The sequence below is a fragment of the Oryctolagus cuniculus genome, chromosome 9, assembly GCF_051225735.1.
Source record: "Oryctolagus cuniculus isolate XC-2025 breed Fujian yellow rabbit chromosome 9, ASM5122573v1, whole genome shotgun sequence".
In the NCBI taxonomy this organism is placed as follows: Eukaryota; Metazoa; Chordata; class Mammalia; order Lagomorpha; family Leporidae; genus Oryctolagus; species Oryctolagus cuniculus.
Window position 1 is genome coordinate 91,699,350 of NC_142875.1, and position 25,799 is coordinate 91,725,148.

A 25,799-nucleotide genomic window follows, 5' to 3' on the forward strand; every position below is an offset into this window, starting at 1 on the left:
ACTACGAAGAGTTAATACAGATGATCATTAATTCCATTCCTGAGTATCAGCAAAGCACCAGGCGGCAAAAATTAAGTAACAGAACTTTTATTATGAATGCCACTTAGCTATGAATAAATCCACAGCACACTGCCTGCTCCTAATAAGTGTCAAGTGATTGTATGTGGACTTTTTTAAATTGATTTGAGCGCCCCAACAGTCAGGGCTGGGCCAGAAAACAGAGAATGCAACCCACATGGGTAGCAGGAGGGCCAGGTCAGGAACCAGAATCCAGCATCAAGTTGGTGATATTCCATGATTTGGGAGAGGGATAGCTTAACCACTAGGATAAACATAGGGTCCCAGGTGCTCTGAAAATACCTATCCTTTCAATGGCTACTTATTTACTAGGCAAAAGTTATAGTAAAACTGTTCCTATACTCTTGAGCTAAGTCAGCTATGGAAAATTCACCAGTAAGAACTATTAAATATTTCCTAGGAAGAGCACATTAATGTTTGAGCTGACTCAGACACAATCAGAGCATCCTATGATGTGTGTGTGTGCATTGGGGGGGGGGGGGTGTTAATGGGAAAACTAGCAGCAAAGTACCTAATGTAGCACTTTGAAGAAAATTCATGCCTCAGAGTTTCTCATAGAAAATGTATATGGTCACTCTGAAGTAAAAATTTGGAATTTTACAAAAGGAGCCTCTAGTTTAGGGGATGCCTTGTGTGAGAGACAACATCCCACCCAGCCCTCACACTGCATATCAGCTTAAGAATACATGCATGCAATCTGTTATAAACACTGTCTGCTCGCACAAGGCAAGCTGTATATACAACTGGCGACAAAACAACTTCTGCCCTAAGGGAAGGTTCCAGAAACAGTTTTTTCTGGAGGAGCGAGTCCTGTTTCAACCTACCTTTCCAAAGGGCCCTGCCCCAGCTGCTCACAGGGCCTTGAGGACAGGGGCCCTAGGGCAGAGCTTGAAATCAAGACCAGCTGTTGCAAGTATTTTTAAGAGGGAACCTAGAAACTGACAGGAGAGATTAAAACACCCCATAGGTTCTGAAATGGAGGGAGCTCTCCCCACCAGCAGAGCTGTGTGTCTGCAGTGGTGCTGAGAGTGAGCGAAAGATGGGACCCCCACACCAGCAAACAAATACACAAGCTGAGGCCACTGCTAAGTGCTGTGGTCCTTAAAGTGTGTCCACCCTCCTAGAATCCCTTGTCAACCTGCCACAAAGAATCAGAAATAAACTGCTTGCCCCTCCCAGTTCCTCCTCCAGAGACTGAACCACCCAGTCAGATAACTGTGCAATTAACTCGGAAATTCACTTGGCACTTATCGGGGCAGGCAGGGTGCTGCTGCAAGGCATGGTGGAAAACAGAACTCTAGCCCTTGACCTTCATAGCTCAAATGCAAGACAAGCATGATCACCACAACGGGAGCAAAGTGCACTTCTTTTCATTCCCTCCCTACTTGGCCACAAGCACCCATGGGCCTGAAAAGGACAAAAGTGAGGTTAATTCCCCTGCTGACTGAGCTGGCAAGCCTCCCAAAACGCTCCAACAATGGGCTCCAAAGGAAAAATCCTAACATTGGAGTTGGTCCACAGACAGGGCTACAAATGACTGGGGGGATGGAGGACAGTCAGGTCAACACCTTGTGTGTGTGTGTGTGTGTGTGTGTGTGTGTAAGATTTTATTTATTTGAAAGGCTGAGTTACAGAGAGAGAGAAGGAGAGAGATCTTCCATCTGCTGGGTCACTCCCCAAATGGTTGCAATCACCAAGGCTGGGCCAGGCCGAAGCCAGGAGCTTCATCCCAGTCTCCCAAGTGGGTGCAGGAGTCCAAGCACTTGGCCATCTTCTGCTGCTTTCCCAGGTGCATTAGCAGGGAGCTGGATTGATAGTGGTGCAGTTGGGACTTGAACCAGCGCCCATATGGGATGGCGGCCTTGCAGGCGGTGGCTTAACCTGCTACCCCACACCGACGGCCCCAAGCCAACATCTCAATGGCATAAAGGGATACCAAGCTTCCATCAAAATGGTGCTTTTAAGTATCAACACTAGCAACCTGTTGACAGACTGCTAGCATATCTACCAACGGAAAGGTACCCAATATGCCCGTCTTAAAAATGCAAATAGCAGGAGTTGCAAGAGTGGCAGTGGGAGCACGGAGCAGACGCTGTCAAATCGGAACGTCCTGCCAAAACCCACCCGGCTCCAGCGTTCCCCTCTGTTAACACCGCCTTGTGCAGCTGTGTTCGCTGAACACCTGTAGCTTCCTGGGAACGCCTCCCAGGCAGGTCATCTTGCCCCACGCGTACACCTGGGCCCCGCTCTTGTCTCTCCTCAGGTCACTCCGACCCACTCACAAAATGGGAATGATGGCACAGTTCTTGCAGAACGGAAGTCACAATCCGTTTCGTATCTACATAATGCCCAGCACGTCTGCCTGGCCTCGCTGGCAGGCCCAGCATCATTCAACAGGTTCCACGAAAGCACAGCGCCCGCAGCTGCAGCAAGCATAACACAGACCCAACTTTGCAAGCACCTCTGCCGCCGGCCCCGGCACCTGCCCGGGCCAAGCCAGCTTCGCCTGGGCTGAAGGGGACCCAGGAGAGCCAGCAGGAGGCCGGGGCCCAGCCCCGTCGCTCCCACTGCGCTCAAGGACAGGAGACCTGGGTGCCCACCCACTCTCGCAGCCCTTTACCTTCCAACTATCAGCACATCGCCGGCCGCCGGGGAAGCCATGGCGCGGCGTCTGACTGGGCCGGGACTCGGCACGGTGAGCACGAAAACTAAGCGCGGGCGTTGGTGCGGGTGCCAGACGCGCGGCTGCGCTCGGGGCCGGCAGACTAATAGGGAGACGGGGAGGGCGTGCCTCGCGCCCATTGGCTCCGCGCGCGCCGGGGGTGGTGCCCGAGCTGCGGGAGGGGCGGGGCGCGCTGGGCTGTGCTGGGCGCCTTCGGGGCTACCCAGGGGGAGGGGGCGCGCACAGCAGACCTAATGGGAAGCTTGCGAAGGGGGTGGGGGGGTTGGAAAGCCGGGAAACCGGACCCTCCCCCTCCAGTCTCGTTTGTATCCGTTTCAAAGTGTCTACCGTACACCGCCACATCGGTGTCCACAGGAGGGGACGCTGCCGGGTTGGCACAGGCAACCGCCAAAGCACCCCGGAGAAACCTGCGGGAGAATGTCCCGTTTGGAGATCGTAGCGCCTCTCCCTGCCCGGGCAGCGCAGGCCTTGGCTGCTAAGAAACCTGCCTGCCGCGTTGCTTCCCCGAGGAGCGCAGAGGCCCAGGGACTTGGGGGACAGCTCCGGGGGTGTTGTGCGCCCTGGAGGGTGTTGCGAGCGCGTGCACAGTACTTCCTCCTTCCAGAGGCTGACTCGGGCATGTGCGAGAGACAGGAAAGGAAATGTCCTCGTGCCTGGAGGACCGGGGGGGGGGGGGGGGGTGTCGGGCGCTGCAGGACAAGCCTGTGTCCGCACTGCAGAGCTGAAGGGGCAGCAGCAGGGTCGTCGGGGCGGGGCCGGAACAGCGGACCCCAGCTGCAACGCCGGCCAGCAGCCAACTGTGGGACCCACGGAGCTCTTCCTGTGTTTGTGTCCCCTCTTGAGGATCCTGGGAAGGAGAAGTCTCAGAGGGACGGGCCAGATTTTAAAGAACCATTTCACAAATTGTTAGTAGTCAGTTGAAAAGGTATCAACCCTCCTTAAGAGACATAAGAAGTAACACGAAGATAAGTCATCTTTCACCCCTAAAACTGGCTAAATGACAGATTGGTAATATATCCCATCTGTAAGGGTTCTTTCGGACATGTGCCAGGACCTCAGACATGTGCCAGGACCTCGGACATGTGCCAGGAGGTTCATGGAAATGGAACGTATCTTCTCATTTTAGTGCAAATTTTTTTAAATACATGAATATGAGAGAGCTTTAAAAATACATGAAAATGCATATTATGAAAAAAAACCTCCCTGGATTTCAAAATGTTTTTGCACACAAATATTGTATCTTTAATCTTACTTTTCCATAGATTTTTTTTAAGTAACCTCACCTAACTTTAACATACAATGGAGGGGCCGGCACTGTGGCATAGTCAGTAAATCCACCGCCTTCAGGGTCAGCATCCCATATGGATGCCAATTTGAGTCCCAGTTGCTCCACTTCCAACCCAGCGCTCCGCTATGGCCTGGAAAAGCAGGAGAAGATGGCCCAAGTCCTTGGGCCCCTGCACCCATGTGGGAGACCTGGAAGATGCTCCTGGCTCCTGGCTTCCAATCGGCACAGCTCCAGCCATTGTAGCCATCTGGGGAGTGAACCAGAAGATGGAAGATCTCCCTCTTCACCTGCCCCCCCACCGCGCCACGTCTCTGTAACTCTGCCTTTCAAATAAATAAGTAAATCTTTATTTTTATATATATGTATATATACATATACAATGGAAAGCAGGCTTAAATTGGCATACCATGCTGGGGGACATGTTACAGTAGGAGACTGCTTCAAAAATTTTGTGGAGGGGGGGGAGTTTGGCCTTAGTAGTTAAGATGGCCCTGCCCTCTCCTCCCCCTCCCCATAAAGATGCTCTAGCTCTGTATCAGAACACCCAGACCCAGTACCCTGCTGCTGACTCCACCCTTCTGCCTCATGTAGAATCTGAGCAGTAGCAGGGATGGCTCAAGTAACTGGGTTCCTGCCACCCACACGGGGAACCTAGAATGAGTCCCTGGCCCAACCTGGCCCAGCCCCAGCCATTTCAGGTATTTGGGAAGGGAACCAGTAAATGGGAGTGCTCCCTTTTGCTCTTCCCACCTCCCCCAAAAGCAATAAATAAAGATGTCTATTTTAGTACAATTTTTTTTAATCCATGCATAAAAGAGACACCAAAAAAGCCATTAAAATGCACATTATGAAAAACAATGCAGGGCTGGCACTGTGGCATAGTGGGTAAAGCTGCCGCCTGCAGTGCCAGAATCCCATATAGATGCCAGTTCGAGTCCCAGCTGCTCCAATTCTGATCCAGCTCTCTGCTATGGCCTGAGAAAGCTGTGAAAGATGGCCCAAGTTCTTGGGCCCCTGCACCCATGGGAGACCTGGAAGAAGCTCCTGGCTCCTGATGTGGCCAATTGAGGAGTGAACTAGTGGATGAAAGACCTCTCTCTCTGACTCTCCTTCTCTCTTTGTGTAACTCTGACTTTCAAATAAATAAATAAATATTTAAAAAACAACAGCTCTCAAAAATTTTTGAACCAATAAAAGCTTCTTTTAATTCCATTTTTCCATGAACTGTTTTTTGTTTTTAATTTGAAAGGGCTGAGAGACAGAGTTCTCATTTGTTGTATACCCCTAACAGTGCCATCTAGGACCCGGGCCAGGCTGGGGCCAAGAGTTCAATCCAGGTCTGCCATCTGGCTGGCAGGAACCCAGTTACCTGAGCCATCATGGCTGCCTCCCATGGTGCACAGTAGCAGGAAGCTGAAATCAGGAGCGGAGCTGGGTGTCATGGACCCCAGGCACTCTGATGTGGGTTGCAGGCACCTAAGTAGTGTCCTAACCACCAGGCTATATGCCCGCTTCTTCAACGAACTCTCTGAAGGCTTTGCATACATTATTGGGAGAGCAGATGGCTATGGGCCGTGAGCAGCCCTGCGCGCTCTGGCTGAATGGACCAGACTCTAACGGCGCCTCCTCAGACTCACAGGCAACAACCGTCCAGATGCAGTACAGCTGCCTCAGCAACCTGCACAAGATCTCACGCCCCATTGCAATCTCATTTCCATGCCAAAGGACATGCCCGCCAGTTCCATGACAGTGGACAACGACCATGACAATCACCAGGGGAGCCCACAACGTGAGCAACCCGAGGCAGCTCCCCCATCCGAGAAGTACACCACTGTTCCCGTTCCCGAAGTCCACAACTGTTTGCCCCATTGGTGAGCGTTGCCTCCTCCTCAGTCTGATTACCCTGTGCCTATGACTCCTTGGCCTCCAGCAGGTGGAAAAGCTGGTTTTCAAGAGAGGCTTCTGCAAGGGGTCGGCACTGTGGCAAAGCAGGTAAAGCCACCTCTTGCGGCACCAGCATCCCATATGGCCGCCAGTTCAAGTCCCTGTTGCTCCACTTCCTATCCAGCTCTCTGCTTGGCCTGGGAAAGCAGGAGAAGATGGCCCAAGTCCTTGGGCCCTTGCACCTGTGTGGGGAAACCCAGAAGAAGCTCCTGGCTCTTGGCTCCTGGCTTCGGATCGGCACAGCTCCAGCCGTTAAGGCCATTTGGGGAGTGAACCAGCAGATGGAAGACACCACCACCCCCCCCCCCGCCTCTCCTTCTCTCTCTGTATATCTCTGACTTTCAAATAAATAAATAAATCTTCTTTAAAAAGAGCGAGAGAGAGAGAAGCTTCTGCTTCTCCATTCTTAGCCCCTAGAAGAATTGATGTTCAGTTTCATTTCATTATTAATTTTGTGACACCAAACAGCCCCATCTTGGGGTCTGTGCCCCCAAAATAGAGGGGACATTAATGCTGAGCTGTTTCATAGTTGTGCATACCAAGTGAGTACCCTGTGGCTACTCGGTGGGAATGGCCAAGGGGGACTAGCTTGTTTGCTGCTGGCTACAAAATTTACCCTGGGGCCTGTGTTGTGGCATAGCAGGTTAAGCTGCTGCCTTGGCACTGGCATATGGTTGCCATATGGTTGCCAGTTCTACTCCCAGCTGCTCCACTTCCTATTCAGCTCCTTACTAATGTGCCTGAGAGAAGCAGCAGATGACTTGAGTACCTGGGCCCCTGCCACCCAAACAGGAGAACTGGATGGACTTCCGGCTCCTGGCTTTGGGCTGCCCCAGCCCTGCCTGTTGGGGCCATTTGGGGAGTGAACTGGTGGATAAAGGACCTCTCTCTCTATCTCTCCCTCTTTGTAACTCTGCCTTTCACATAAATAATAAGTAAATCTTTTAAAAACAAAATTGATTCTCTGCTAACAAAGTGCTGTGGGCCCTTGTCCACTGCAGCTGCAGGGGTCATTCGGCCCTCCATGGAACACTGTGGAAGTTCCAGGCCCAGACAAGTATGCCAGCATTGTCCTGCTGTCATCGTAGTAAGCCATCTATCGCTGATCCAGGGGTCTTGCGTGCTCTGTCAGCATCCACCTACAAAGCCATGGCAAGCTGACTTGTTAGTTTGCACTGGGGAAAATCGCTGATCATTTGTTACCCTGTTAAATTTCAGCAGTCCATTGTCTCCTGCTTAGTTCCTGCACTAAGCCCCAACACAAAAATCCAAAGGTGTCAAACCCATTCAAAGCTGATGTCTGACCTTCCGAAAATCAAGACAAAAAAATGACCAGAATTCCCAAACAGGCCCACCTCAAACACCTGTCCAGGAGGTTCCTTCTGCTTCAACCTCTTACGTTTTATGGTCCTCACCGAGTTATGTGAAGTAACCTGACAATAACCAATCAGAGATTTCTCTATTGCTCTGTCTCCCTGTCCCTACATTTCATTTATTTATTTATTTTTATTTTAGCTTTTCTTTAAAGATTTATTTATTTATTTGAAAGGCAGAGTTACAGAGAGCCAGAGGCAGACAGAAAGGGAGAGGGGTCGGCCGGCGCCGTGGCTCAATAGGCTAATCCTCCACCTTGCGGCGCCGGCACACCGGGTTCTAGTCCCGGTTGGGGCGCCGGATTCTGTCCCGGTTGCCCCTCTTCCAGGCCAGCTCTCTGCTATGGCCAGGGAGTGCAGTGGAGGATGGCCCAGGTGCTTGGGCCCTGCACCCCGTGGGAGACCAGGAAAAGCACCTGGATCCTGGCTCCTGCCATCGGATCAGCGCGGTGCACCGGCTGCAGCGGCGGCCATTGGAGGGTGAACCAACGGCAAAAGGAAGACCTTTCTCTCTCTGTCTCTCTCTCTCACTGTCCACTCTGCCTGTCAAAAATAAAAAAAATTAAAAAAAAAATAAAGGGAGAGGGGTCTTCCATTCACTGGTTCACTCCCCAGATGGCCACAACGGCTAGAGCTGCGCCGATCCGAAGCCAGGAGCCAGGAGCTTCTTCTGGGTCTCAGGGGCCCAAGGACTTGGGCCATCCTCTGTTGTTTTCCAAGGCCATAGCAGAGACTGGATGGGAAGTGGAGCAGCCAACACTCGAACCGGCGCCCATATGAGATACTAGCACTGCAGACCGGGGCTTTAACCCACACACCACAGCGCCGGCCCCTATTTTATTTTGTTTAAGGAATACAACTTCATGCATTTAATACATAAAAATTTGGGAACACGATGCTTCTTACCCCCCACCTTTCTCCCACCCACACTCCTACCTTTCTTCCTCCTCCCTGTCCTTACATTTCAGGAAAGTAACTTTGAAATAACAATCCACTTTTTGTTCCTTGTTCCTTCTTTCTCTAGTCTCTCTGTGTCTAAAACTAAGCACCTCACTCAGCCCATCAGAAAACTTGCTCTGTTCTATGGAAATAAATGTTGCTCTAGAATGGAAAATAAAATTCTAGAATGGAAAATAAATCCAGTTAACTTCTCAAACTAAATTGTTGTCATTTTCGCCTTTGACACACACATCAAAGCTTAAAATGTGTGTACCATTTGGTTTAGCAATTTCAGTTCTAGATGTCTGGTGTGCAGGAATACTCAAAAGAATATGAAGGTAGAAGAAATTTTTTTTTTTGACAGGCAGAGTGGACAGTGAGAGAGAGAGACAGAGAGAAAGGTCTTCCTTTGCTGTTGATTCACCCTCCAATGGCCGCCGCGGCCAGCGCGCTGCGGCCAGCGCACCGCGCTGATCCGATGGCAGGAGCCAGGAGCCAGGTGCTTCTCCTGGTCTCCCATGGGGTGCAGGGCCCAAGCACCTGGGCCATCCTCCACTGCACTCCCTGGCCACAGCAGAGAGCTGGCCTGGAAGAGGGGCAACCGGGACAGAATCCGGCGCCCCGACCGGGACTAGAACCCGGTGTGCCGGCGCCGCTAGGCGGAGGATTAGCCTAGTGAGCCGCGGCGCCGGCCAGGTAGAAGAAATTTTTTAAAGAATTATTTATCTATTTAAAAGGCAGAGTGGTGGGGGCGGGGAGAGACAGAGAGAGAGAAAGAGAGAGAGAGAGAGAGAGAGATCTTCCATCCTCTAGGTTACTCCCCAAACGGTCACAATATCTGAGGCTGGATCACGCAGAAGCCAAAAGCCTGGAACTCCATGTGGGTTTTACACATGGGTGGCAGAAACCCAAATTCTTGGGCCATGATCTCTTGCTTCCCAGGTGCATTATCAGGAAGCTGGATTGGAAGCAGAGGTGGACTCCATCCGAAGCACTCCAATACGGGACGCCAGCATCCCTAAAGTGGTGGCTTAACCCACTGCACCTTAACACCTGCCCCCCAAAGCATGACTTTTAATAGAAAAATAATGTAAATGTGATGAATATCGGTTAGAAATGGATTTTTAGTTATTTATTTATTTCAAAAGAAGAGAGAGAGAATCTTCTAGTTGCTCATTCACTTCCCAAATGCCTACGACAACTAGGGCTAGGCCAGGCCAAAGGAGATGCAGATCTCTTGTTTGGGCAGCAGGATCCAGTACTTGAGCCATCATCTGCTCCCACAGTGTACATTAGCAAGAAGCTTGAATTGAGATTATAGCTGGGACTCAAATTTAGGCACTCTGCCAAGGATCTCAGTGTCTCAATCAGTGTCTTAACTGCTATATCCAATATCTTCCCCCCACAAAATGTTTTTTTTTTTAAGATTTATTTATTTTATTTGAAAGACTGAGTCACAGAGAAGCAGAGGCAGAGAGAGAGGTCTTCCATCCACTGGTTCACACCCCATTTGGCCACAACAGCCAGAGCTAGGCCGATCAGAAGCCAGGAGCCTGGGCCCACACGGGTACAGGGACTCAAGCACTTGGGCCACCTTCTACTGCTTTCCTAGGCCTACACTACAGTGCCAGCCCAACACACAAAATGTTAGAGATGACAGAATACTCAGAGGACGTCCAGAGAGCAGAACACGTGGAGGGGCCGGGAGGGGGGCACAGCAGAAGGCACGGAAGCTGCACGCCCCCCACCCGCAGTACCTTGCCCTGTGCATCACTGCCTCGGTCCCCTTTGTAAAGTCCTTTATCCCGGATGGATAACCATCCGATCATCTGATGGGGAGATCACAAGCATTGCTCTGACTACAAAAGCAGACACAACATCAGCAAGAGGAATGTCGAAGTCAATTCACAGCAAAATGAGCACGTTAGCCAATCAGGTCCCTGCTGAGAGCAGCGCGACTCAGAGGATCCACCTCGGGGAGAGGCTGGCGGCGCCGCATCACCGGCCTCTGCACCAGGATGCTGCTGCTGTGCACTTTCTATTGATGGGACATCCCCAGGGACAGGCTGCTGTGGACACCTGGGGAGTGGGTCAGGAAATGGGCTCTCTCTCCAACCCCCGCCTCTCAAATAAAAAAACCTAATTTTTAAAATTCTTGTCCTTTTATACTCATGATAAGAAATTACAAGCCTTTCTTGGCTTAAAATTTTTAGCTCCTTTGCTGAATGACTAGACGACCTCCCCTCCCCTCCGCTGCCAAACACAGGTAACAGTGATTTTTTTTTTTTTTTTTTTGACAGGCAGCGTGGACAGTGAGAGAGAGAGACAGAGAGAAAGGTCTTCCTTTACCATTGGTTCACCCTCTAATGGCCGCTGCAACTGGCGCACCGCGCTGATCCGAAGCCAGGAGCCAGGTGCTTCTCCTGGTCTCCCATGGTGTGCAGGGCCCAAGCACCTGGGCCATCCTCCACTGCACTCCCGGGCCACAGCAGAGAGCTGGCCTGGAAGAGGTGCAACCGGGACAGAATCCGGCGCCTGAACTGGGACTAGAACCCGGGGTGCTGGAGGCAGGGAAGTTTAAGATTACGCAAGTCAGGCCAGCACTGTGGCTCAGCTGGTCCTGGCCTACAGCAGTGAAGGATGATCAAAGTCCTTGGGCCCCTGTTCTCATGTGGAAGACCCGGAAGAAACTCTTGGCTCCTGGCTTTGGCCTGGCTCAGTCCTGGCTGTTGCAGCCATTTGGGGAGTGAACCAGTAGACAGAAGAGCTCTCTCTCTGTAACTCTGTCTGCCTAATAAATAAATAGATCTTTTTTAAAAAATGAATTATTTTATTTATTTGAAAGAGAGTTATGGAGAGAGGTAGAGATGGGGAGAGGGGTCTTCCATCCAAGGGTTCACTCCCTAGATGGCCACAATAGCTGCAGCTGGGCCAATCTGAACCCAGGAGCCAGGAGCTTCTTCTGGGTCTCCTATGGGGGTGCAGGGACCCAAGGACTTGGACCATCTTCTACTGCTCTTCCAGGCCATAGCAGAGAGCTGGATCAGAAGTGGAGCAGCCGGGACTTGAACTGGCGAGCACATAGGATGCCAGCGCTTCAAGCTGAGGCTTTAACCCACTGCACCACAGCATCGGCACCAATAAATGGATCTTAAAAAAAAAAACAAACAAACAAACAAAAAAAAACTTGGGCAAGTGTGTCTGGCTAGGGCTTCGTGCTCAGCCATGACATGGTGATGGCATCTCCTGGCAGGAGCACAGGCAAGAGCAGTGAGCAGCACCCCTGGAAGAAGCTACAGACACAAAGTGGCCTTGCTTTATAACAACTCATTCTTGCAGGAATTCAGTCCTGCAAGACCTAACCCCCTCCTTTAAGGTGGACATTAGTCCCTCGGGAGGGGGCTGTCCCATGACCCTCCAGTCCCCACCTCTGAAAGGTTCTACCACCTGTTAAGACTGTTACACTGGGAACCAAGCTTCCAGGACATGAGCCTTTCAGAGACAAACCATACCTAAGCCATAGCATCGTGTAAGGAGGGACCCACCCAAGTCCCAGAAAGCAGGAGGCCAAACACTCCACAGAGCACATATAGAACTGGGAAGGTTTGTGGTCCCACCAGCCAGGCTGGAAAGATCTCAGGATACAAAGGACACCAGGTAGAATCCTGAGAAATCAGTTGCCTTAATAGTAAAGCTAAATTTATTCTACACCAAAGGGCTCTCAGGAATCACCCTAAAAAAGATTGCTATGGTGTGTATATCAGTTCCCTTCTTAAATGTCCTTCAAAGGCACCGAGTGCTAAAGGCTTGTTCCCCAGGGTCTTTGTTAATAGTAGGTGGAGGATGGGAATTTAATCCAATTACGGAGTTTGAAGGAGGGGCCTGAGTGGGGGTGGGAAGGTAGGTATGGAGGGAAAGAACCACTATATTCCTAAAGCTGTACCTATGAAATTTGTATTCATTAAATAAAAACTTCCTTAAAGATAAATTAAATAAATAAAAAAAATTTAAAAAAGGAAGTGACCAGATTGGATCCAGCTGTTGAATGCAGCCCAGTGACTCAGTCACGGTGACTTTGTAAGCAGAGACAGAGATGCACACCCTCTCCTGCCCTGTGACTCTCTGCACTTCAGGGGAACACCATCACCAGGTGCGGAACCAGTGGGACTGTGAAGCTGCAAAACCGTGAGCTGAAATAAACTGCCTTCCTTCATAAGCAGTTTGCCTCAGGTATTTCATTGTAGCAACAAAAAGTTGACTAATACAGAGATCCAAAGCAAGCCTTGGGGCTGGTATGGTGGCACAGTGGGTTAAGCCTCTCCCTTGTGATGCCAGCAAGCATATTGGAGTGCTGTTTTGAGCTCTGGCTGCTCTGCTTCTGATCTAGCTCCCTGCTAATGCACCTGGGAGGCAGTGGAAGGTGGCCCAAGTACTTGGGTCCTTGCCACCCATGTAGGAGACCAGGATGGAGTTCCTGGCTTCAGCCTGGCCCAGACCCGGCTGTGATAGCCGTTTGAGGAGTGAACCAGCAGATGAAAGATTCTCTCTCTCTCTCTCTCTCTCTCTTACTCTGCCCTTCAAATAAAATCTTACAACAGAAAACAGTCGAACTTTAGAGCAGCTTTGGGGCAGAGCAGTTAAGCTGCTGTTTGGATCACCTGCATCTCATATGGGAGCACTTGTTTGAGCCCTGGCTACTCCTCTTCCAGTCCAATTTCCCGCTAATGTACCTGGGAAACAGTGGATGGTGGTTCAAGCATTTGAATTCCTGCCATCCACGTGGGAGTCCCAGATGGAGTTCCTGACTCCTGGCTTCAGCCTGGCCCAGCCTCAGTGGTAACAGCCATTTAGGGAGTAAACCAGTAGATGAATTACTCTCAGGTCTCTCTCTCTCTCTCTGTCTCTCTCTCTCTCTCTTTCTCTGTTACTCTGCTTTTCAAATAAATAAATAAATAAATCCTAAGAAGAAGAAAAAAAGCAAGGCTTAAAGGGACTTGTCTGATTCCACATAACTGCAATCCAGAACAAAATTCAATACTAATTTAAGGAATACATGGGGCCAGAGCTGTGGCATAGCAGGTAAAGCTGCTGCATGCAGTGCCAGCATCCCATATGGGTGGCAATTCAAGTCCCGGCTCCTCCACTTCTTTTTTTTTTTAAGATTTTATTTATTTGTTTGAGAGGTAGAGTTACAGACAATGAGAAAGAGAGACAGAGAGAGAGAGGTCTTCCTTCTGTTTGTTCACTCCCCAAATGCACACAACGGCCGGAGCTGCACCGACCCGAAGCCAGGAGCCAGGTGCTTCCTCTTGGTCTCCCACACAGGCACAGGCAGAGAGCTGGATTGGAAGAGGAGCATCCGGGACTGGAACCGGAGCTCATATGGGATGCCGGCGCCGCAGGCAGCAGATTAACCCACTGCACCACAGCGCCAGCCCCATATTCCACTTCTGATCCAGCTCTCTGTTATGGCCTGGGAGAGCAGTAGAAGATGGCCCAAGTCCTTGGACCCCTGCACCCACATGGGAGACCAGGAAGAAGCTCCTGGCTCCTGGCTTCGGATAGCTCAGCCCCAGCCATTGCAGCCAGCTGGGGAATGAACCAGCAGATGAAGGACCTCTCTCTCTGTCTCTCTGCCTCTCCTTCTCTGTGTAACTCTGACTTTCAAATAAATAAATACATAAATAAATAAATATTTAAACATAAAGTAATACAACAATTCTGAAAAAAGTACAAATTTAGGAGAACTCCACCTGATTTCAGGTCAACTTGTAAAACTGTTATCCAGAGAGTGTTGTATCGAGAAGTTAGACACAACGGTACTTGAAAAAGTGTGTGGAAACACAATTGGAATCTGTGCATGTAAGGGATCTTCAAAAAGCTTACAGAAATACATATTATGAAAAATTGCAAAAATTTTTTAGCAAAGTCAACTTAATTTTTGATTCCATTTTTCACAAACTTCGGAAGTACTCCATCTACTGGGGGAAGTGGAAAATGAAGAGTTGTGTAACGGGTTTAGAGTTTCAGTTTTGCAAGGTTGTGATACTATGATACAGGGAGAAATGTATACAAATATTTAGCCTCTGGCTGCTGCTCCTGGCCAGAACTAAAAGCCCTGGAATTTCCTGTGTGGTAAGTGCCAAAAAGGCACTTTTTGTTCTTCACAACAGGATCCTTTTAAGCGCCTGAGTTTATGTCACGGAGGTGATTTTGGTGCCAGGGTTTGAGCCTGTCCCTCGGAATTCCTGTATTGGAGCTGGAATTCCTCCTGTTGGGAGGCGCAGCCTAGTGGGACACTTTCGGTTCATGGGGACATGTTGTTCTAGCTAACAACCCAAAAATCGCCCCTCATTCCCTTGTGTGAGGGTGGTGGCCACTTTACGGTATTACTGTTCAGCTCTGTTTCTCGGTTGTTACTCACCTATTACTCTAAATCTCCATATTAAGTTCTCTCTGTTGAAATGTCAGGTGTTCTTTCCATTTTCTGACAGAGGTTTGGTGTCTTATAAGTGTTAAAAGCTAGTGTCTTTAATAAATCAATTCTAATGGAATCCTGGCACCAAATTCAATGTATAATCTCTGACATGCTTTGTCCCTTTTTAAAATTTTTATCTAAAGTATACAAATTTCATGTATTTCATATACACAGGTTTAGGAACATAGTGATACTTCCCCCTCTACCCTCCCTCCCACCCACACTTCAACCCTTTTTCTTTCTCCCTCTCCTATTCCCACAAAAGCCAGGGCCAGTGCAGGCCAACGCCCAGAATCCAGAATTCAATCTAGGTTTCCACCTGAGTGGAAGGACCCAAATACTGGAGTCATCACCTGCTGCCTCACAGGGTATGCATTAGCAGGAAGCTGGAATTGCAAAAGGACTCAAGACTTGAACCTGGGGCCGGCGCTGTGGCATAGTGGGCTAAGACTCTGCCTTTGGCGCCAGCATCCCATATAGGCACTGGTTCTAGCCTCGGCTGCTCTTCTTCCAATCTAGCTCTCTGCTGTGGCCTGGGAAAGCAGTAAAAGATGACCCAAGTCCTTGAGCCCCTGCACCTGTGTGGGAGACCTGGAAGAAGCTCCTGGCTCCTGGCTTGGGATCAGCTCAGCTCTAGAGGTTGCAGCCATTTGGGGAATAAACCAGAGAATGGATGACCTCTCTCTCTCTCTGCCTCTACCTCTGTCTCTCTGTAACTCTCCCTCCAAATTAATTAATTAATTTTTAAAAAGTCAGAGAAACAAAAAAGGTTGATTTTATTTAGCATGAGATTTCACTATAAAGTATAAGTTTAGAAGAAAAGAATTTAAAAAAAAATTAAGACTTATTTTATTTTATTTGAAAGACAGAGTTACAGAGATATAGAGACAAAGGTCTTCCATCCACTCATTCACTCCCCAGATGGCTGCAACGGTTGGAGCTGAGCCCACCCAAAGCCAAGAGCCAGGAACTTCCTCCGGGTCTCCCATGGTGGTGCAGGGGCCCAAGGACTTGGGCCATCTTCTACTGCTTTCCCAGGCCATAGCAGAGAGCTGGATTGGAAGAGGAGCAGCTGGGACTGGAAACAGTGCCCATATGGGATGCTGGCGCTTCAGTCCAGGGCATTAACCCGCAGTGCCACAGAGCCGGCCCCTAGAAGAAAAGAATTTAAAGAGGAATGGTGTGATGTTAGAACTCAAACATGGATAAGAGTTCACTCCTTTTTAAAAAAAAAAAAGTGCTTTATACATTTTTTGAAGTCCATGCAGAGATTTTCATAACATAAATTTTTCTTCAAGCTTCTGAAGACCTCCTGCACTTAATTCTAAAAAGACATGATCCTCTAAACTTCTACACTCTGAAACGGGCTAGGATTAATGCCACATAAAACCACAAATCTGACCCAAAACCCCAAGGCCCAGATCTTGGCTTCTTCAGCATTTTTCACTAGAAGGAGCCGGAACTCACTGGAGACATGGTTGACCCCATTCGGAGCAGGAAGGGCACTAGTGTCAGCTGGGCCACTTGTGCTTCCCGAGGCAGGAAGCTACAGAGGTGAATGGCAGGACATGAAGGGGTTAAGGATCAGGCCAGTGAGGAGACTGGCCAGGGCCATGTGGCCCAGTGCTGTGCTCTTAAGGGGTCTCAGTTTAGAGAATCGGATCCTTTTAGAATCAAGTGCAAGAGGTGCTCAGAAGCTTGAAGAAAAATGCATATTATGAAAAACTACGCATGATTTCAAAAATTTACATAAGCATACGTTTTTATAAAAAATTTACATAGCATATTTTTAAAGGCTTATTTGACAGGCAGAGTGACAGAGAGAGAGAGAGAGAGAATCTTCCATCTGCTGGTTTACTTCCCAAACAACCACAATGGCTGGGTTGGTTCAGACATACGCCTGGAGCCCAGAACTCCACCCAAGTCTCCCTTGTGGGTGGCAGGGGCCCAAGCACTTGGGCCACCTTCCACTGCTTTCTCAGGCTCATTAGTGGGAACTGGACAGGAAGCAGAGCAGCTAGGACTTGAACCAGGGCTCGCAGGAGCTGCTGGCTAGCAGTGCAGGCAGCAGCTTAACCCTCTGCACCACAGTGCTGGCCCCTAAACACATCTTTCAATTCCATTTGTTTCATGCATCTTTGAAGTTCCCTTGTATATAAGGGCTTCAGAGACTATAGGCCACGGTATTTATGTTTTACAGTCAGTAGTGTTTAATGTTTAAGAAATTCTATCTCAGGGATAATCTTATGTAACCCTATTGAAAAAGATAGTTGAGAAACTGATTTAGATAATATTTCCAGGTTAAATTTTTTTTAAGATTGATTTGAAAGGCAGAGTTACAGAGAGGCAGAGGCAGAGAGAGACAGAGAAAGAGAGAGAGAGAGAGAGAGAGAGAGAGATCTTCCATCAGCTGGCTCACTCCCCAGATGGCCACAACAGCCAGAGCTGGGCTGAACCGAAGCCAGGAGCCAGGATCTTCTTCCAGGTCTCCCATGTGGGTGCAGGGGCCCAAGGACTTGAGCCATCTTCTACTGCTTTCCCAGGCCATAGCAGAGAGCTGGATCAGAAGTGGAGCAGCCAGGAACTCCAACCAGCGCCCATATGCGATGCTGGGACTGCAAGTGGTGGCTTCACCTGCCTCACCACAGTGCTGGCCCCCCTAGATCTTCTTAGTTTCTTGCTTACTTTTGGGACATCCAAGAGAATGTAAGAGTCCCTTGAGGGTCATTTATAAACTTTATTTAATAAATTTATAAAACTTATATAGTATTTGGTAGAATTTTGTTTAGTCAGATCAGTTGCAATACACAAAGAAGAAATCAAATACGGCAATATATAAATGTAGTTAAAATACTGTGGAGGCATGTAACTAGGTAGGTTCAAAGGCCTGTCAAAAAAAACCTATCTTCAAACAGCACTTTATACTTTGTGTGTCCGTGTGGATACAAACAGTGGAAATCTCTACTTAGTATAGAGTTGGTCTTCTGTATATAAAGTGAATTAAAAGGGAATCTTAATGAAACATAGAATGGGAGAAGGAGTAGGAGGTGGAATGGGAGTAGGGGTAGGAGGGTGGGAATGGGGGGAAGAAACGCTATATTCTTAAAAGCTGCACATATGAAATTTGTATTTAAATAAAAACCTTAAAAAAACCAACAGTTAAGAATTTCTGATATACATCAAAAAGGAAAAGAGGTTTGCCAGTAGCCTTCACAAATCTGAGAATGCTGATGTAAGTCTCATGATATGACTATTAATCACTTAAATGTAAAGTAAATCCCGAATCATCTTTACTGTGCACTAAAACAACCCGAACTCTTATCCCTGGTAGAAACTAAGATGCTTCCAGATGTTAAAACTGCAGGCCCCGAGGAGTCTCTGAGACAGACAATTGCTACCTTGATGGAGCAGGACATGCTACAGGGCAAAGAAGCACTGCCTTCAGCGAATTCTCCAGCCTCAAGGAAGCAGAGCTGGGTGGAAAAGGCCACGCCAAGGAGTCCAGGACTTGCAGCAAGGCTGGGCCCTGGAAGCAAGGTGGATAGGCTGCAGGAAGTCAGGTGAGGTACACACGGCTCGGCATCAGTCACCTCCCAAGCCGGCACACCTGGGAATGCAGCCCCAGATGAAGACCTCAGACGTGAATCCACATCTGTCCACTTCTGTATCCTTACAGAAAAGATTAAGGCTTTGTACAGTGGAGGTCCAGCGAGGTCAACCTGTAATAGAGCCTCACCCCTAGTAGCCCTTGATGCAGATTTATCCAGTTCCAATAACTTCCTTAGCTTGCAATTTCTCTGTATAGCTTAACTCACGGAGACCAGGGAGTAGCGTGATTGTCCCTGTCCTTAACGTGGCTCACATCTCACTGCTGGCCTCTGTCCGAGAGCTCTTGCAAGGACGCACACACAGAACTCCCAACTGCAGGCCGTGACATCCACTTATCACCCAACATTATCCATTATCACTCCAACATTCTCATGGTGGAAGCCTCAATCACAGAAAGTAAGACTCAGGTTACCCCTGGATCCAGACAGAGTGGAGCCCATCTTTTGCCATTCCAAAAGAAGCACGCTGGCCCTTATTACTGACCAGTCTAAGGAAGGCCACACACACTGTGGACCAACCAGAGGCCCACACATGAGCTGATCAAGCCCCACCCATCCCCAGCTTTGACCTATAAGATCCACTGCCTTTACTCCCGCAGGCCGCCTGGGAACTCAGCAATAGCTGCCCGGCTCCTTGCTCTGCGCATTGCAATAAACATGTACTTGATTCGAATCACAGTTGGGTGACTGGCTTACTGCACTCCAGGGAAGCAGACCAGTTTTGGAGGTTCTATAGCAACTCATCCAACCAGCAACTGGGGTTGTTCTCCAGCAAGCTGTTACTGCAGCCTGTTGGTTTGGCTGTCTGATGTACTGACTGGATCTGTAGCCTGTAAATATCTACATGAGTACTGCAAGAAGTTCATGGAAGATGGCAGGTTGCTGTCAATGCTGACCTGGGAGCCAGCAGTGATTTCTCAGAAGTTGGGCCCCTGCCACCCACTTGTCACCTGGATTGTGCTGCTGACCCCCCAGTTATTGCAAGCATTTGGGGAGTGAACCAATGAGTGAGAGCGCCCTCTCTCTCTCTCTCTCTCTCTCTGTGTCTATGAGTCTCTCTCTGTGGCACTCTCTCTTTCTCAAAGAATGATTTTAAAGTTTAAGGGAAATAGAATTAAAATATTAATGTATTTTGGTGCAAAAATCTCACAGGGACAGAGGGCTCCATGAAGATTAGATCCTCAAGCATTGTTTTGGGTCCCCAGAGACTTCTGGGGTCATAAACACTTTGATGTTGGCTTGGCTGTTTGATCTGCAGATTTATTTTTAAATGAAATGTTCTTTTCTTCCTTGAGCTTTCTTTCTTGATCTTTTTCTCTCTTTTTTTCTGAAAGGTAGGAAGATACAGTTGGCAAGCTTCTATCCTCTGGCCCATTCCTCAAATGCCAGGAGTAGGAAACTCCATCCAGGTTTCCCATATGGGTGGTAGGAACCCACCTGTCGCCTCCTAGGGTACACATTAGCAGGACACCGAATTTAATATGGAGCTGGGACTGAATTCCAGACACTGATATGGGATGTGGGTATCCCAGTCAGCAGCTTAACCACTAGGCAGAATGCTCACTCTGGAATTTATTTTTTCTAATTGTGAATTTGAATGCTTTTGGAAACACAACCATGGCCTGGTCATCCACATTGTCAACGCAGCTAGTCACAGGCAAGAGTAGCCAGCAAGGGGCTCTCCCACATTCCCCAAGAGGTAGATGTCCAGGTGGGCCAGGGCAAGAGCAAGTGAAATTTGAACCCTTGCTATTTACACGATCACATTTGTGCCCACAGTTCCATGAGGCCCAGAGAAGCTCCAATCCCAAAAGTCGTAACTGGCATTATTGGCGAGCTTCCAGCGTACAGTGTAATTTTGCCTCACTGTCTCGTTGAATCCTCAAGAGAATCGGATTGTTGTTTTCTTCATTTTGCAGATGAGAAAACGGGAAGCTTTGAAGAGGCACATTGAATAATTTTTATTATTGAACGTGTATTAATAAAATATGTGGTGAGCACTTGCTATGTTCCCATCACTATTCTTAAATCATGGGATCATGATCTTAAATCGGCATTATGGAATGGGAGTTTTGGCATAGCAGGTTAAGCTGCCGCTTGAGATGCCATATCCCATATCAGAGAGCCGGTTTGAGTCTTGTGCCTCCACTTTGTATTCAACTTCCTGCTAATATGGCTGGGAAGGCCGCAGATGATGATCCAAGGACGTGGGTCCCTGCCAACTAGATGGACGACTCAGATGGAATTTCTGATTCTTGGCTTCACCTGGGAGTGTCTGGGGAGTGAATCAGTAGATGGAAGATCTTTCTCTCCCTCGCTGTCATTGCTGCCTTTTAAATAAATAAATGCATCTTTTAAAAATAAAAAATAAAAGAAATCAACATTGTCCAAGAGAATTTTTTTTGGTTGCAGAAATGTTCGATCTCTTGTGGCCACAAGCCACAAGTAGTTATTGGTGCTTGAAATATGACTGAAGTGGCTGAGGAAACAAATTTTATTTCATTTTAGTTAATTCTAATTAAAATCAAATAGTATACTACATTTGCTACTATATTTGCTGAGTTCTAGAGACCAGTGATCAAGACAAAAATCTTGAGTATCCTGAACATTTATGTTATGAAAAACATGGAAAATGAGTAAATAAATGGCATAATGTGTAAGGAAAAAAAATCAGATCATGGTAAGTGGTACACAGGAAATAAAGCAGATTAGGGACTGAGAGTGACAGATGTGAGGGAGATGGTTTTTTGATTCAATGAGGGAGCCGGTGCTGTAGTGTAGTGGGTAAAGCCACTGCCTGCAGTGCTGGCATCCCATATGGGTGCTGGTTCGAGTCCCAGATGCTCCACTTGTGATCCAGCTCTCTGCTGTGGCCTGAGAAAGCAGCCCATGTGGGAGACCTGGAAGAAGCTCCTGGCTCCTGGCTTTGGATCAGCCCAGCTCCAGCTGTTGCAGCCATTTGGGGAGTGAACCAGCAGATGGAAGACCTCTCTTTCTGCCTCTGCCTCTGCTGTTTAACTCTGCCTTTCAGACAAGTAAATAAATCTTAAAAAACAAAACAAAACAAAACAAAACAAAAAACCATGAATCAATGAATCAATGGGTGGAAAAAGCCTCTCTTAGAAGGTGAGATTTCAAATGTTCAGTAACCATACAGAACTGCAGGAACCCCACATCCCATGCTGTCTTCAGCACAAATTATCTGCAACTTCCTATAGCTTTAAATAGTCCCACTTCCTCTCTGCACTATGACTACCTCACCTGTGATGACTGCTCTTTTTTTTTTTTTTTTTTTTTTTGGTCTGTTCTAACTTTATTAAAATGCTTAGGATACAGATGGACTTTCTTTAGTAAATAGTTATTTCACTTTTCCTAGACTAAGACACACAAAGATACTTCAAAAAGTTTGTGGAAAATGAAAATAAAGGATAGATAATTTCCAAAATTTTTGAAATCCCATACCTAGTTTTTTTCCATAATATGCATTTTTCAGGAACTTTTTTAAGACCTTAACTATATATGATTTCAAATTTTTAGCATCAAAATAAACTTTTCTTTTACTTTTATTCATGTATTTATTTTCTGGAGGCAGAGAGGGAGACACACATGCGTACACATGAAACAGAACTGCCACCTGCTGGTTCATTCCCCGAATGCGCACAGTGCCCCGGGTCCAGACTGAGGCCAAAGCCAAGAGCCAGGAACTTAATCCAGGTCTCCCAGGTGGGTGGCAGAACCCAGTCACTCGAGCCATCACTTGCTGCCTCCTGGAGTCTGCGTTAGCAGGAAGTGGGATGCGGAGCCAGACCAGGTACTCCAACAAGGGGCGCAGGCACCGTAACTGACTTCTTAACCAAACCCCTGTCCCTACGTTTGTCTTTTAAATTCCTTTTCCACAAATTTTTTGAAGCCACTCATCTATGCACTCTGACAAATCAGACTGAAAGGTCTCGATTGTGGGAATCCTTGTTCCAGGCTCTGATCCTCTGTGCTTGGCTGTCTTATTAGAGGATGGTGCGGGACCGGAGCTTCCTAACTGTTCCAGCCATAGAGCGGAGAGCGGTTGCCGGAGTGAGTCTCCTGGGTTCTTTTCCTCAGCTTAGGATAGAAATAAAAAGCCGGGAAGCAATTTGCAAATATGCAGAAACTTTAATTCTATTGGCAAACAATAGAGAAAGCGTCTGGTCAGAGAGGAGACCAGGCAGAGTGCCCCCGGCGGGACACTGGCTTTGAGGAATTACTATTTGCTTATTGGGTCATCCTATTGGGGGTGCCCACTGGACAGGGGTTTCACATATGTGTGTTGATTGGCTCGGGGCTTAAGGAGATAGCAGGGGGTCTCTTGGAGACTGTCTCCTTAGGGGCTCAGCCCCCTCCTCTGCTAGCTCTGGGTGGAAGATTGCAACGGACTTGAAGGCGTGGTTTAAAACCGCAAGGTCACACAAGATAGCCAGGGTCTCTTGGAGCCAGTCCAACACTCCCAGGTGCTCAGCCCCTTCCTCTGCCAGCTCTGGTGAAAGATTGCACCCACCCTGAAGGTGGGATTTAAAACCGCAAGGTCACACATGCAGCAGGAGAAGCTATGAGTCGGGGAGATGCCGGCTGGCCTGGAGACAGGCTTTCCAGCCACAGCTGGCAGCCTGCCTGTGCAGGACATTCCACCCACGTCTGAAGGGGTCCACAGACTCCCGGGCCCCCTGGCCGGCCTCACTAACTTTTCAAGCCCCTCTTTCTCCAGCGGCCAAAGTAAAGCACTTTCACCAAGAGCTGCCCACGTGGGGCCCACGGTGTTCTACTTTCCGGGTGGTGACTGGGGACAAATAGGAAACCAGTAAAAACAAGGAAACAAACACAGAAGCAATCACACTTCTCTCCTCACTGGGTAGAGAAGTTAGGTAACTTCTACAGCTGCTCTCACCCCTGAGCTCCTAGTCTCAGCCCTGCCTGCTGCAGCCCTCAAGTGCATTTAGTCACTCATTGACCCAACATCCCCTTGGCCAAGCCACCGTGTTAAAAAATGCCTAATATTTCTGCTTCAGCTAAATTGTAAACTTGCTAACATTAAGGCCCATGCCTTCTTTGTCCTTACCAAGCACCTAATAGGTTGACTCTTTAAACTGGAGAGGTTTCCTTTTTTTCTTTTTTTTTTATAAAGCTTTTTCTTAATTTTAGTATTTTTTTTTTTTAATTTGAAAGAGAGAGCACTCCCACTTTCTTATTTACTTCCCAGATGTACACAATAACCAGGGCTGGGCCAGGGCTGAAGCTGGAAGCTGGAAACTCAATCAAGATCTCCCACGGGGCGGCAGAGACCCAGCTACCTGAGTTGTACGCTGCCCATCAGGGTGTGCACTGGCAGGAAGCTGGAGCCAGGAGTCAGATCTGGGAACTCTGATGTCAGATGTCAACATTTTAACCACCAAGCCAAATTACCAGCCACTGATGATGCTTCTGAAATTTTTCTTCTGTTTCTTTCTTTTTTTAATTTTTTTAATTTATTTTTTTAGTTTATTTTTTGACAGGCAGAGTGGACAGTGAGAGAGAGAGAGACAGAGAGAAAGGTCTTCCTTTTTCTGTTGGTTCACGCCCCAGTGGCCTATTTCTTTCTTTTTTAAGATTTATTTATTTGGAAGGCAGAATTACAGAGTAAGAGGGAGACAGAACTCCATCCAGGTCCCCCACATGTGTGGCAGCAGCCCAAGCACTGGGACCCATCTTCCATTGCTTTCCCAGGTGCATTAGCAGGGAGCTGGATTGAAAGTGGAGCTGCCAGGACCCAGATTGGCACTCATATGGGATGCCAACACTACAGGCAGTAACTTAACCAGCTGTGCCACAACAAGGCTCCTCCTCTGTTTATGTCTAAAAGCAAAGGAAGCAACACAACCATCTCTTATTTTCCTGCTTGTGTCCTCAGTTTGATGTTCATGCTGTGCAGTAGAGAGCATGGGTTGGTTTAACACCCTCCCCCCAGTAGAATGCAAAAGTATACTGAGGAATCCCAGAGTATAAGACAGGGTGCAGAAAAAGAGCACAAAAGTTTACATTCCAAACAAGTGGAAATGCAATAAAATTCAAAATGATACACAAGAGCTTGTCCTTCAATGTCTGCCTAAACATGAAGAACGAAACGGCTTCTGAATAACAGCCATTAGGAAATATGACAGGGACAGGGACAAAAATGACAGGGACAAAAAAGAGGCAATATTAGCAAAATATAATTCATTATAGCATTATAAAAAGATGAAAACAATGAATTATTTACATTGGATAAAATTTAGATATGGAAAATGTTATTATAAAACATTTCAAGTTCATAAAAATATCTCTTACATAACAATAAAAGTATTAAGTAAATTTTATAACTCAATGATAGAAAGCAACTGCCTAACGTAATATAAAGAATGTAAAATACACGTAAGATACCTTGAACAAAAATGACTTAGGCTGGTGTTGTGGTACAGCAGGTTAAGCCACTGCCTGTGATACCAGCATCCCATATGGGTGCCGGTTCAAGTCCCAGCTGCTCCACTTCCAATCCAGCTCCCTGATAATGCACCTTGGAAAGCAGTGGAAGATGGCCCAAGTGTTTGGACCCCTGCTAGTCACGTGGAATACCCAGATCCTGGCTTTGGCCTGGCCTAACACTGGCCATGGTGCTCATTTGTGTAGTAAACCAGCAGATGGAAGATCTCTCTCTCTCTCATCTCTCCCTCTCTCTCTGTTACTCTTTCAAAATAAATATTTAAAAAAATAAAAAACCTTGGGGCCGGCACTGTGGCACAGGGGGTTAATCCTCTGCCTGCAGTGCCGGCATCCCATATGGGCGTCGGTTCTAGTCCTGGCTGCTCCTCTTCCAATCCAGCTCTCTGCTGTACCCTGGGAAAGCAGTAGAAGATGACCCAAGTCCTGGGGCTCCTGTACCCACATGGGAGACCAGGAGGAAGCACCTGGTTCTTGGCTTCGGATCGGCGCAGCTCCAGCTGTTGCGGCCATTTGGGGAGTGAACCAACAGACGGAAGACATTTCTCTCTGTCTCTTCCTCTCACTGTCTATAACTCCACCTCTCAAATAAATAAATAAATAAATAAAATTTTTAAAATAAATAACTGAGATATAATCAAAACCAAATTTTATTTAAAACTTTTTATTAATGTGTAATATTTGTACATTTTTATAAATCCAACTTTATTTTTGTCTCCCTTTAAAAATCAAGCAGTGGAGGAATTGTTTTCCTTGTCCCTAATTAAAGTAAGCTCATGCAGGCCCCTGGTTTTTCTGGCCATATTTGGGTCTTAACTGGGTACTTAAATCTTCCCTCCACCAGCTGGGACCAGAGCAGGGGCAAACTTGGAAAGTGATCAGGCTCTTCTCATTCACCTGTTGCCACTACTGCTCTAGATCAGGG

General features: G+C 47.8%; 1 protein-coding gene across 1 annotated transcript in view; it reads right to left on the reverse strand.

The window, feature by feature from the left end:
* CRYL1 (crystallin lambda 1) overlaps positions 1-2,798 on the reverse strand; it is a 121,900-nt gene extending 119,102 nt beyond the window's left edge. Inside the window, 1 exon segment of the mRNA NM_001082278.1 lies at positions 2,699-2,798. Within this exon segment, the coding sequence (NP_001075747.1) occupies positions 2,699-2,739 (41 nt within the window). The 5' untranslated portion in view covers positions 2,740-2,798.
* Positions 2,799-25,799: the final 23,001 nt, after the last annotated feature.